This window comes from Meles meles, chromosome 1 (assembly GCF_922984935.1).
Source record: "Meles meles chromosome 1, mMelMel3.1 paternal haplotype, whole genome shotgun sequence".
Classification (NCBI taxonomy): Eukaryota; Metazoa; Chordata; class Mammalia; order Carnivora; family Mustelidae; genus Meles; species Meles meles.
Genome location: NC_060066.1, coordinates 108,678,775 through 108,691,153, shown reverse-complemented (window position 1 = coordinate 108,691,153; position 12,379 = coordinate 108,678,775). Strand labels below are relative to the sequence as shown.

General features: G+C 37.7%; 1 protein-coding gene across 2 annotated transcripts in view; it reads left to right on the top strand.

Moving 5' to 3' along the window:
* The window catches only part of SNX27 (sorting nexin 27), a 64,327-nt gene that overhangs the window by 20,500 nt on the left and 31,448 nt on the right, over nt 1-12,379 (top strand). For both annotated transcript variants that reach the window (XM_046020177.1, XM_046020168.1), the window contains exon 2: nt 4,184-4,415. In XM_046020177.1, coding sequence (XP_045876133.1) covers nt 4,184-4,415 — 232 coding nt within the window. The remainder of the gene's footprint in view (nt 1-4,183; nt 4,416-12,379) is intronic.

Here is a 12,379-nt window from a genome sequence, read left to right as displayed (position 1 = left end):
AAAAAAGTAAATAAAGCCACTCCCCTTAGCTAGCTAAAGGCCTCTGATTGGGCCAGATTTTGGTCTTATGTAAAAAATGAGAATTTTATTAAAATTATTAGGTATATTTTTATAATGCTGAAAACACAAAGTACGTTTTAGGTATATCTGGTTACCCAGAGAAACAAAATTTGGGCTTATTTGTGGATTGTTGGAGATTTTTACTAGCCTTTTTTCCCCTTATGCTTTATTACGAAAAATTTCAAGCATACAGAAAAGTTGAAGGAAATGCACACTGAATACCTGCATACCCACCACCTAAATTTTATAATTAACATTTTGCTGAATTTGTTTAATCACATACCTGCTGAAAATGTTTTGATAGTGTGGTTGAGCTGTTCCCTTTCTTTGTGGAAGAACGTAGATGAGTAGGACCCATTGGGCAGTAGTTACTTTTGTGTGGTATAGGACTAGGTGGTTCTCTGATGCAGTGATATTATGAAGGTGATTCCCTTCTTCTGATGGGTCAGCATAGGTTGAGAGCTCAATCATTTATTTTCAAATGAATTCCAGCTACATTTTATTACAAAGACAGAAGACAGGCAAGGGAGATTGGTGATAGAAAGGATTTGTGTCATCAGGAGGCCAAAATGCCACTAACCTGCTTGCCCAACTGATACAAATACTATCACATGAATAGCTGTCATTTTATTGAGTAGTTACCGTCTTCTAGAGCTTTATCTTATTTTAGTTCTCATTCTGTTAGCTAGGTATTATTAGCACCATTTTATGGATTAGGAAACTGAGGTTCAGTGAGATTGAAAAAAAAATTTTTTTTTTAAAAGATTTTATTTTATTTATTTTACAGAGAGAGAGATCACAAGTAGGCAGAGAGGCAGGCAGAGAGAGAGAGGAGGAAGCAGGCTCCCTGCGGAGCAGAGAGCCCGATGCGGGGCTCGATCCCAGGACCCTGAGATCATGACCTGAGCCGAAGGCAGCAGCCTAATCCACTGAGCCACCCAGGCACCCCGAGATTGAATAATTTAGCAGTGTCTCATCTGTTAAATGGCACAAGTGGTACTCAAACCCAAGTCTCTCTGACTCTAAAACCCATGCTTTGAACCAGAAGTCAACTGCTGGAAGTTTCCTTTATTGCAAAATTTATAGTTTACATTTATGTCTTTAGAATTGTCCAGATTGGGCCACACTTTGAGCTTGGTATGGTGGCATTCTTTTGGAAAAGAGGGTATCATAAACATTTTTATAATTGCAGAGGCCTCTTAATTCTTGAGGAGGGAGGATCCTTTTTGAAATTAAACATCCTGGGGTTTTTACTGACCTCATTTCATTCTCTGAAGAATGAAGGAATTTCCAGCCTTGTATTAAGTTGTGGAATGTATAACATTCCATTTTTAGTTGAACCAAATAAACATTAGCAAGTGTGTTTAGAATGTGACAGTGGTAGTTCATTCCTGTCTTTATTTATTATTTAATTTTTTAAAAGAGGTTTTTGGGATGATAGCCAATTTGAAGCTTGGTCTTTCTGATAAAGAACTGAAACTTAAGCAACTTTCTTGTTCCCTGGCTCTTGGAATAAGCCCTACTGAAGTTTCCCAGATGACTTTTTGGACTTGTTTTTTGAGTGACCCAGGAGCAATGTATTCTAACATGAAAACTGAATGGATGGAGGAAGTGTGCATTGAAAGCAGTAGTTCTTCACCTTTTTGGTTAAGAACTTTTAAAGGTTAAGAACTTTTAAAGCCAGTGGAAGCAGTGGTCCCCATACTCAATGGTGAAAAATACGTATATGCACAAATATTTTTACAGACAAATGATATAGGTGTTCACCAACCCCCAGACTATTGACAGAATACTCCAGATTAAAGATACTTTAAAGAAGAAAAAATTGGGGAGCTAAAAAATAAGACTTTAGTATAGTTAAACTTTTTTCATAAATGTGTATTTCATAAAATTGCTTATACTAACATAAAAATCTTGTTTTAGTATCCAAGGTGTTCAGTCTCTAAAGTGAGTTTACCCTACTTTGTTAAAAAAAATTTTTTTTAAGGGTATTCATGAGTAAGCTAAGATTCCTAAGGGTAGATGAAGTTCTCTATGTTGATTTCTGAATTTTTGCTCTTTTCAATTTTATTTCTTCTACCAGCAAAACATGTTGGCAGAACTACTGATAAGGTTAAAGATTAGATGAAATCCTTTGACAATTCCCAACTTTAGGTTTCCATTTCTTCTTCAACCAACATTTCTTCAACAGCTACACAATACTTCATTCTTTTTTTTTTTTTTTTAAGATTTTATTTATTTATTTGACAGAGAGGGAGATCACAAGTAGGCAAAGAGTCAGGCAGAGAGAGAGGGGAAGCAGGCTCCCTGCTGAGCAGAGAGCCCCATGTGGTGCTCCATCCCAGGACCCCGAGATCATGACCTGAGCCAAAGGCAGAGGCTTTAATCCACTGAGCCACCCAGGTGCCCCACAATCTTCATTCTAATGCAAGTATTCAGGTGGTGGTCCTAGCCAGTTACATGTTTCATTACTGTAATCCTCACAATCCTTTTAGGGTCTTATTATTGTCCCCATTTTACAGATGCAGAAAACAATGCTAAGAAAGGTTAAGTGACTTAGTTAAGACCAGTGCCTGCACTAAAGGTAGGGCCAAAAATTTGAACCCATAGCTTCAAAGCCCATTTTCTCTCTGTTTTACCCTCTGGCTCTGTGATTAGAGTTGATCATTTTTTCTGATTACTAGTTTGACCTGATGCAAATCTTAAAAGCCCAAATTTCCATCAGTGCAAGGGGTGCTTTTATTTTTTTCTATAGCTGGCCAATTGTAAAATTACTGAATTTTGTGTGTGTGTGTGTGTGTATAAGTTAGACTTTAGGTTGTGAAAGGTCTAGAGTGCTGAATTTACTGATTAGATTGTTAAACCCAAAAGGAAGGAGGTTTAGCAGGGTGATCTCCTGCCTGTTCTGTTTATATAAATGGATGTTTCAGATACCAGAGTTTGACAGAGACCGTTCCAGTGACTGAAAAGTTTGTGGAAGGCTTGTCACTAAATTTAGCATCATTTTCAGGAAGGAAAAATCCTAATGGTTTGGAACTGGAAAGAGCTTAACTCTAAAGGGTAGAAGATAAGCTTTTATCACACTGAGTAAAGGCCAGGTGTCTGTTTCTTAACTTTTGGGAGATAGCCATGGAGGGAACCTCCAGGTCAGCTAGCTGCCTTGTGGTTTTTGCTGGGACAGCAGGCAGGGTCAGCATCGTAGAAAGGTAGTTCAGTTTGCTTAGTTTTGTGACACTCAGCATCTTTCTTGACAAAATTATTGTTCTTCCAAACCTTGTACTTTTCTTAGTTGCAACCTTCTTATCCAGTGAAGCAGGGAGGAGAATGAGTAGGTTGATTTACTATATAACTTTAGATGTAGGTTCTTTTAGTTTGAACTGATGACACAGGGCTTTAAGTGAGATAGCACAGAGCAGAAAGAAGAATAGATAGAATGCTAAGAGAGAATAATTGATGTAATTGGGAGGACAAAAGAGATTGGTTCAGATAATGAAATTTCAAAATTGCCTTTATAAAAACCAAGTGATAAATTATTTATATGAAAATATATACCACTGAACTCCCAAGGTGATGAAACTTGGTATAAAGGAAAATTAAATTGACTGATTTGGAGTTATGGGATAGAATCAGATATAAATATAAAAATTATTTTAAGTCATACTTTTTTGAGTCTTTACAAATTAAAGGAATGCATTTTGTAAAAAAAATTTCTTACAGAAATTTTAGGAGGTTTAAAAAGAACTAAGTAGAGTTCAAATGGCAGTATTATTAAAAAGCATTTTGAATGTATTGTATACATGCTTGGTTAGGATGAGGAAATTAGCTTTGAAAGCTTTGTTTCCTCTGCAGTTTCACCATGTGCTTTTCCTGAAGCTCTGTGTGGGATTCTAGCCTGGAGGAAGGGCAGGTCCTCTCACCTGTTTCCATTTTTTCTCCCTGCCTTAAGTTCACAAATACTTTTTCATGTTATGATCTATAAAAATATAAACAGCTTTTCTGGAACCAAATTAATCTTGATTTTATGGTTCATACTGCGTGACAGAGGAATGGGGCAGGAGGGGGAGATACAAGGTGTTTGGACCCTTCTGGTTTATGGGATTTCTTTTTCCCTTTTTCCCCTTAGGAACGGCGTGAATGTTGAGGGGGCGACACACAAGCAGGTGGTGGACCTGATCCGAGCAGGCGAGAAGGAATTGATCTTGACAGTGTTATCTGTACCTCCACATGAGGCAGATAACCTAGATCCCAGTGACGACTCGTTGGGACAATCATTTTATGATTACACAGAAAAGCAAGCAGTACCCATATCGGTCCCCACATACAAACATGTGGAGCAGAATGGTGAGAAGTTTGTGGTGAGTGTCGGCCCAACTCAATCCTCAAAACATTTAGCTTTTATTTCCTCCCGATCTTGTCATTTATGATATATATTAGAGCATTAGAAGTAATACCACAACTTTGATCAGTTTGTCTACCAGCAAGATGGGTTCATACATAAATAAAAGATACTGATTATGATTTTTGCAGGGAGTAAAGTACGGTAATGGAGAGGATTTCTATTTCTGTTTAAGTATAATTCCATTTTCTTTCCAGACAGTTTTAAGTTTGCATTCTGGTCTTTTGTAAACATGTGTAAGTTGGTTTTGTTGACTTGTTTCTTCTTTTATTAGTTGCCATATATCTTTGCTAATAGCAGTCTCTCACTTACTGTTGACTCTGTAGAGCTATAGAGCAAAGTTAATTTCAAAAGATGGTGTCTTCTAAAACATTTGGGTAATACAGAATTTGTCCGCATCAGAACCTACAAGTGCCCTGCACGCCTCTCTACATCTTGTTCTTTTTCGTTTTCTTTGGAGATACCGGTTGAATGATTAACTTGGGTTTTCCACAGGGTCCTAAGTGTACTCTGACTAGAGTTCTCATGCACTGTTCTATATATTGTCAACCTGTTACTGTTGTAGATGTGCAGGAAAGCCCACCTTGAGTTCTGGGTGATATGTGCCAGCCCCTTTCTTGAGTGCCTTGCTTGTTCCTCAAAACCTGATAGGGGCTGGTAGCCCAATCTACTTATTTTTTCTCTTGATTGAGGTATGCTTTATTTGCCTTTGATTATTTGGGGAGTGTTGAAATAATGAGAAATTCATTATTCTTTGTAGAAAGTGCAGTGAGTTCTGTTAGATATTGGCAAACAGACTATATGTGTTTCAAGGTGAACTGCTGACTAAAGTTGTAGTCTCTGAAACTGGGATTTATTCCCTGTGTAGGAATGAGCCACAGGACATTTATGGTAAATTCTTTTTAGTGAAGAGATAAGAAAAGCAAGCAGAGAAGCCAGAAAAGTTCAGAAGGATCAAATAATGTTCAACTGCATCTTTAATTTAGCTGGTGATGGTAATCCATATAGCACAGCACAGTTTATGTCAGCCTGGTGTACAGATTCTCAAAGCCTTACTCACAAAGTTTAGAGTTTTGTGTTTTGGAGGTACTATACTTTGAATCACAAGGCATGTAAAAAGTAGAAATCAAGGTCAGCTCCTAAAAGTAGAGCAGATTCGGTGTTGAGACCTTTTGGGAATTACCTGAGACCTTTGGAACCTCTGTAGACTTTAGAAAAGGAATGAAACTGCTAATTATCCCTTTTAAGAAAATTTATATTATTGAGCATAATTTACCAACATTAACATTCACCCACGTTAAATGTCCAGTTTCATGAGTTTGGATGAATGTATATAGTTTTATAATCACCATCATCACAATCAAGATACAGAACATTTTCACCACCCCAGAGAGTTCCCTGGTGACCCTTTGCAGTCAGTCCTCTCCTTATAACACCACCCCTGTTGACCACTGATCAGCTTCCTGTTAGTATATTTTGCCTTTTCTCAATGTCAAATAAACGGAATCATATAATAATATTTATATATATATATATATTTATATATATATATATATAATCATATAATAAGTAGTTTTTGGCATCTGGCTTTGTTCATTTTGTTCATTTTTTTAAAGATTGATACATGCTGCATATATCAGTAATTTGTTCCTTTTAATTGCAGTTAATTTTTAATTGGATAAATTTACTACAATTTGTTTATCCAGTGGCTTTTTGATGCATGTTTGTGTTGTTTCCAGTTTGGGGCTATTATGACTAAACCATGAAATAACATTAATATATGGGGCTTTATGTAGATGTATATTTTCATTTCTCTTGAGTAGCTAGAAGTGGAATTGCAAGGTCATATTGTAAAAGAAAGTTTAACCTTTTTTTTTTCTTTGAAGTTTTTATTTATCTATTTGAGGGAGAGAGCGTGAACACAAGTTGGGGGGAGGGGAAGAGAGAGAGGGACAGGGAGAAGGACAAGCAGACTCTCCACTGAGCAGGGAGACCCATGCAAGGCTCAATCCCAGGACCCCAGGATCACGACCTGAGCTGAAGTCAGATGCTTAACTGACTGGGCCACCCAGGAGCCCCAACCTTTTTTTTTTTTTAAAGATTTTATTTTTTTGAGAGGAGCAAGAGAGGGAACAGGAGTGAGGGAAGGGAGAGGGAGAAGCAGACTCCCCTGCTGATCAGGGAGCCCGGTGTGGGGCTTGATCCCAGGACCCTGGGATCATGACCTGAGCCGAAGGCATATGCTTAACCCCCTGAACCACCCAGGTACCCCAGAGCTTATTTTCATGTCCTTAGTGGTCATTCTTACATTTTCGTTGTTGAAGTGTTCAACTTTTCCCCCCATCTTTAAAAAAAAAAGAGTTTATTTATTAGAGAGAAAGAGTGAGCCTGAGAGAACAAGTGTGGGCAGGGGTAGAGGAAGAGGGAGAAGTGGACTCCTTGCTGAGCATGGAGCTGATCACAGTGCTCCATCCCAGGACCCTGAGATCATGACCTCAGCTACCTAGGCGCTCCTCCCATTTTAAAACTTGAGTTTTTTATCTTCTTATTTTGTTGCTAAGAGCTCTTTATGTATTTGGAGTCCTTTATCAGAGAGGTGTTTTGTAAAGTATTTTTCCCGGGCTGTGGCTTGCCTTTTTAAAAATTTTTATTTATTTAAAAGATTTTATTTATTTGAGAGAGAGCATGAGAGGGGGTAGGGTCAGAGGGAGAAACACACTCCCTGCTGAGCAGAGAGGTTTATGCAGACTTGATCCTGGGACTTCAGGATCATGACCTGGGCCGAAGGCAGTCGCTTAACCAACTAAGCCACCCAGACACAAATTTTTGAAATTTTTGAAAAAAAATTTTCAAAGTTTTGAAAAATATTTCAAAATATTTTTATTTTTAAATTTTTTTGTCATATGTTTAATTAACCAGCATATAGTACATCATTAGTTTTTGATGTAGTGTTCAACAATTGATTAGTTGTGTATAACACCCAGTGTTCATCACCCCCACGTGTCTCCTTAATACTCATCACCTGGTTACCCTATCCCCGAACCCCTCTCCCTTCTGTAACCCTCAAGTTCCCAGAGTCCAGAGTCTCTCATGGTTTGTCTAGTCTCTGATTTCTTCCCATGCAGTTTTCCTCTCTTCCCCTGTGGTCCTCTGTGCTATTCCTTCTGTTCCACATAGAAGTGAAATCATATGATAATTGCCTTTCTCTGCTTGACTTATTTCACTTAGTATAATCCCCTCCAGATCCATCCATGCTGATGCAAATGGTAGGTATTCATCCTTTCTGATGGCTGACTCATACTCCATTGTATATATGGACCACATCTTCTTTATCCATTCATCCATTGAAGGACATTCTTTTTATTTTATTTTTAACAGTATCTTTCAAAGAACAGAAGTTCAAAATTTTGATGAAGTTGAGTTTATCTGTTTTGTTCATTTATAGATAATTCATATTCTAGGACAGTTGCCTAACCGAAGGACACAATCTTTTGTTTTCTTGTAAAAGTTTTATAGTTTTAACTCTCTGTTTTTGTAATAACTTTATTGAGGTGTGATTTACGTACCAGCAATTGTACACTTTAAGTGTACATAATTCAGTGGTTCTTAGTTCACAGAGTAGTGCAGCCATTACCACAGTTAGTTTTAGAACATTTTCATGCCCTCAGAAAGGCAACATCCTCCATACCTCTCATCTCCCTATAGGTCTTTCTGTCTCTATGGGTTTGCCTATTCTGGACTTTCCGCATAAATGAAAATTATATGTGTTCTAGGGTTTATCCATGTTGTAGCTTGTATCGGCCAAGTAACATTCCATTGTTTGGATATGCCACATTTAATTTATCTCTTCTTCAGTTGATGGACATTTGGGTTATTTCTACATTTTGGCTGTTGTGAATATTGCTGTTTTGAGTATGTGTGTTGTTCCAGGTTTATAATATATATCTTTATAAGTATTACCTTTAAATAATTCAATATTACTTCTTGTATAATAAAAGACATTTACAACAGTATATATAATTTCCTTCTGTCATCTTTTGTGCTGTGGTTGTCATATATTTTACTTCTATATGTGTTATAAATTCCATGTTACTCTGTTATCTTTGCTTTAAACAATTCAAGAAATGAAAAATAAGGATTTTTTTTTAAAGGTTTATTTATTTATTTGACAGAGAGATAGCAAGAGAGGGAACACACGTTGGGGGAGTGGAAGGGAGAAGCAGGCTTCCTGCTGAGCAGGAACCCCATGCAGGGCTCAATCCCAGGACTCTAGGATCATGACCTGAGCTGAAGGCAGATGCTTAATGACTGAGGCACTCAGGCGCCCCAGGAAAGAGCTCTTTTATATTTAATCACGTATTTACCATTTATGGTGTCCTTCATTCCTTTGTGTAAATTCAGTTTCCATCTGATATCCTTTTCCTTCTGCCTAAAGAATTTTCTTTAATGTTCTTATAGTGCAGATCTACTGGCAATGAATTCTCTTAGTTTTTGTTGGTCTGAAAAAGTCTTTATTTTACCTTTATGTTTGAAAGATATTTTTACCTGGTATAAGATTCTGAGTTGATGGGTTTTTTTCTTTCAGTATTTTAAAAATGTGACCCCTGGGGCAACTGGGTGGCTCAGTGGGTTAAAGCCTCTGCCTTTGGCTCTGGTCATGGTCTCAGGGTCCTGGGATCGAGCCCCACATCGGGCTCTCTGCTCAGCAGGGACCCTGCTTCCCCCTATCTCTCTCTGCCTGCCTCTCTGCCTACTTGTGATCTGTCAAATAAAAAAAAAAAAAATTCTTAAAAATGTGACTCCTGTATACTGGCCTGCATAGTGTCTGATGACAAGTGAGAGGCCTGATTATTTCAGCTTTTGTTCTTTTCTATGTAATGTTTTAACCCCTTATAGTTACCGTAATCGGGCCCCGCGTCGGGCTCTCTGCTCCGCGGGGATCCTGCTTCCTCCTCTCTCTCTGCCTGCCTCTCTGCCTGCTTGTGATTTCTGTCTGTCAAATAAATAAAATATTAAAAAAAAAAAAAGTTTTTTAACTTCAGAATTAAGTCTTTCTTGGTATTTATCCTGCTTGGGTTTTCTAAATTTTATAGATTTGTGGTTTGGTATCTTATTATTTTTCAAAAATTGTCAGCCAGTATGTCATTAAATATTTCTTTTGCTGTGTTCTTTTTGTCTTGTCCTTCTGAGATCCAATTACATGTATACTAGACTGTTTGATACTGCCCTACAGCTTTTAGATGTTCTATTGTTTTCTTTTTCTTTCTTCCTTTCTTCTTCTTTTTTCTTTTTTTGCTTTAGATTGTTTTTGTTACCCTGTTTTCAAGTTCACTGATTATTTCCTCAGCTGTGTCCAGCCTACTGTTGAGCTTGTCAGAGAAATTCTTTTTCTCTGATACCATATTTTTTATTTCTATTATTTCCCCTGAAATTCTTCATCTATTTACACATGTTGTCTGCCTTTTCCATGACATTTTTTAATGTATGAATCATAGTTATTTAAGGTGCCTGATAGTTTTGACGTTTAGCCATCTCTGAGATTGCCTTATCTCTTGCCATAAGTGTTTTTTCTTTCTTACTTTTTTGTCCTGTAATACATGATTGAGTACCAAGTATCATGTGTAGAAAAAGTAGAGACTGACATAAATAATATTTGAACCTGAAAATAAGCAAATGTCTGCATCAGGGGATTGAGTCAGTCAGGCTCAGTTTGGGTGTTGTTTTGGCTTTTGGTACGTTTATTGTTCCACAGGCTTCAAATCCCTCTAATAATATAGGCTGTTTTGTGCTTAGAGTAGGGGCTGGGGTCAGAGGCTCTGTTTTTCTGTGTTCTCTCCCCGCCCTCTCAACTTTTAGCTTCCCCTGCGTTGCCTGTACCACAAACAAGTTCTCTCTACCTTTGCCTATCCCCCTTTGGCGGACTGCTCTTGCTTTTTATTTAGGCTAGATTTGTAGTAGGAGTTCTGCATTATCTGGTCCAGCTTCCGTCTCAGACAGGGTCTACACAGACCCTATGCCTGTGTCTTGGGAGTGAGACTTTTTTAGTTTTTCTGCCCTTCTTCCTTATCATAGCTAAACTCTGCCTTGTATCTGTGGTTAGTCTTGGAAGAGTTTCTTGTCCCTTCTCTAGCTGTAGCAGAGCTCTACTTTATATCAGTATAGGAACTTGGGCCTAAGATGGTTTCCTGCCTCTCACCAGGAGTAAGAAGTAGAGGGTTTTTCGTTTTAGTTTTTCCCCAGAAGCAGTGGATCTTTGCCAGTGCCCTCTGAATGAGAGGATTTGCTGGCTATCCCCCCCAAGGGCTTAAGGCTTTTGCTTAATAATAGAAGATAAGGGTTTAGGGCATGTCAGTGGGGCATTGTGTCTTTTTTGCCAAGCACCGCTGTCACGCCACAGTAGCCCATTTGTAGTGTCCTGCTCTGTCTCTGGTCTTTCTTGTGAGCACAGGAGGCGCATGAGGAAGACTTGCAAGTGCATGGGAAATCTCTTATATCTAGAGTGGGATTACTGTTCTTGTAGCTTCCTAAACCTAAACAGAAGCAGCCAATGATAGCTACTTAATGTATTTGTCTGCTACTACTTGTTTCTGTCATATCTGAGTCTGTTTCTACTGACTGAATTTTCTTCTGGTTATAGATCAAATTTTCATGCTTCTTTATATGTCTAGTAATTTTTGATGGGTTTTTTTTGCACCCTGTTAATTTAATGTTACAGTGTGTTGGATTTTGTTATATTCCTTTAAAGAATGATGGGTTCTGTTCGTTCGTTCTTTCTTTCTGTTGGCATGCAGTTAAGTTACTTATACATTACTTTGATTCTTTTTTCAGGTTTTTAAGCTCTTTTAGGGTGAGCATAGAGAGGCTTTTATACTCTAGAGCTAATTTAGCTCTACTCCTAAAGCATGGCCCTTTTGAGTTCTTTTGAATGCCATGGAGATTCAAGGGAGGTCTCTCTGTTCTGGCTGGAGGGAAGCCAAATGATTCCAGATGCTCTTTGAACTCTAGTAATTATTTTTACAGCTCACCCTGGTAATAGTTCTTTTCTCAGATTGCTATTTGGCCAGAATTCAAGGGGATCCTATACAAAATCAAGGGGATTTCTAGAGCTCTGTCTCTCTTTAGTTCCCCCCTTGTGCACTCTGTCCTACAAATCCTAGCTGCTTTGGCCTCCCTGAACTCTAGTTTCTGTCTCCACAACTCAGTGAAGTTGACATACTATTTAGATGCCCCTGTATGACCCCCATTTCAAGAGTTACCTCTAGACGGAAAGCCTAGGTTATGGTAGAGCTCATCTTGTTTATTTCCCTTTTCTCAGGGATCACAGTTCTTAGTTGCCGGTGTCTAGTGTCTAAAAATAGTCATTTCCTATGTTTTGCCCGGTTTTCTAGGTGTTTATTGTAAGAGGTTAATTCCATACCATTTAGAAGTTCCCAGATTATCCTATAAAAACAATATTTTTATTTATAGGTAATTAAAACTTGATTTTTAGTATTCTTGATTTTAAAATAAATATCAGTGGAACCCTGCTTCCTACTATTTAGAAAACTTGATTCTAGTTCGATTAAGGATTTAAATGACAAAAAAATTAAAAGCTGTTAATAGAAGGTATAGTGAATAGGTACAGCAAAGAGTTTTTGGTCCTGGGTATGTATAGCAAAGAGTTTAACACAGAAAGCATTGATTATAAGAATACTGATAAATTGGACTTCATAAAACAGACATTTAAAAAAAATCAAGTTACATAATAAAGTGAAAAGACAAATGACACAGTAGGAGAAGATAGAATATACACACATGAAAAGTATTATGTCAAGGACTTATAATGAACTCTATAAATCAGTGAGAAAAGCACAAAAACTCAGTATAACACTGGGAAAAATATATGAATATATTTTACAGAAGAGAACACTCACATGGCCAATA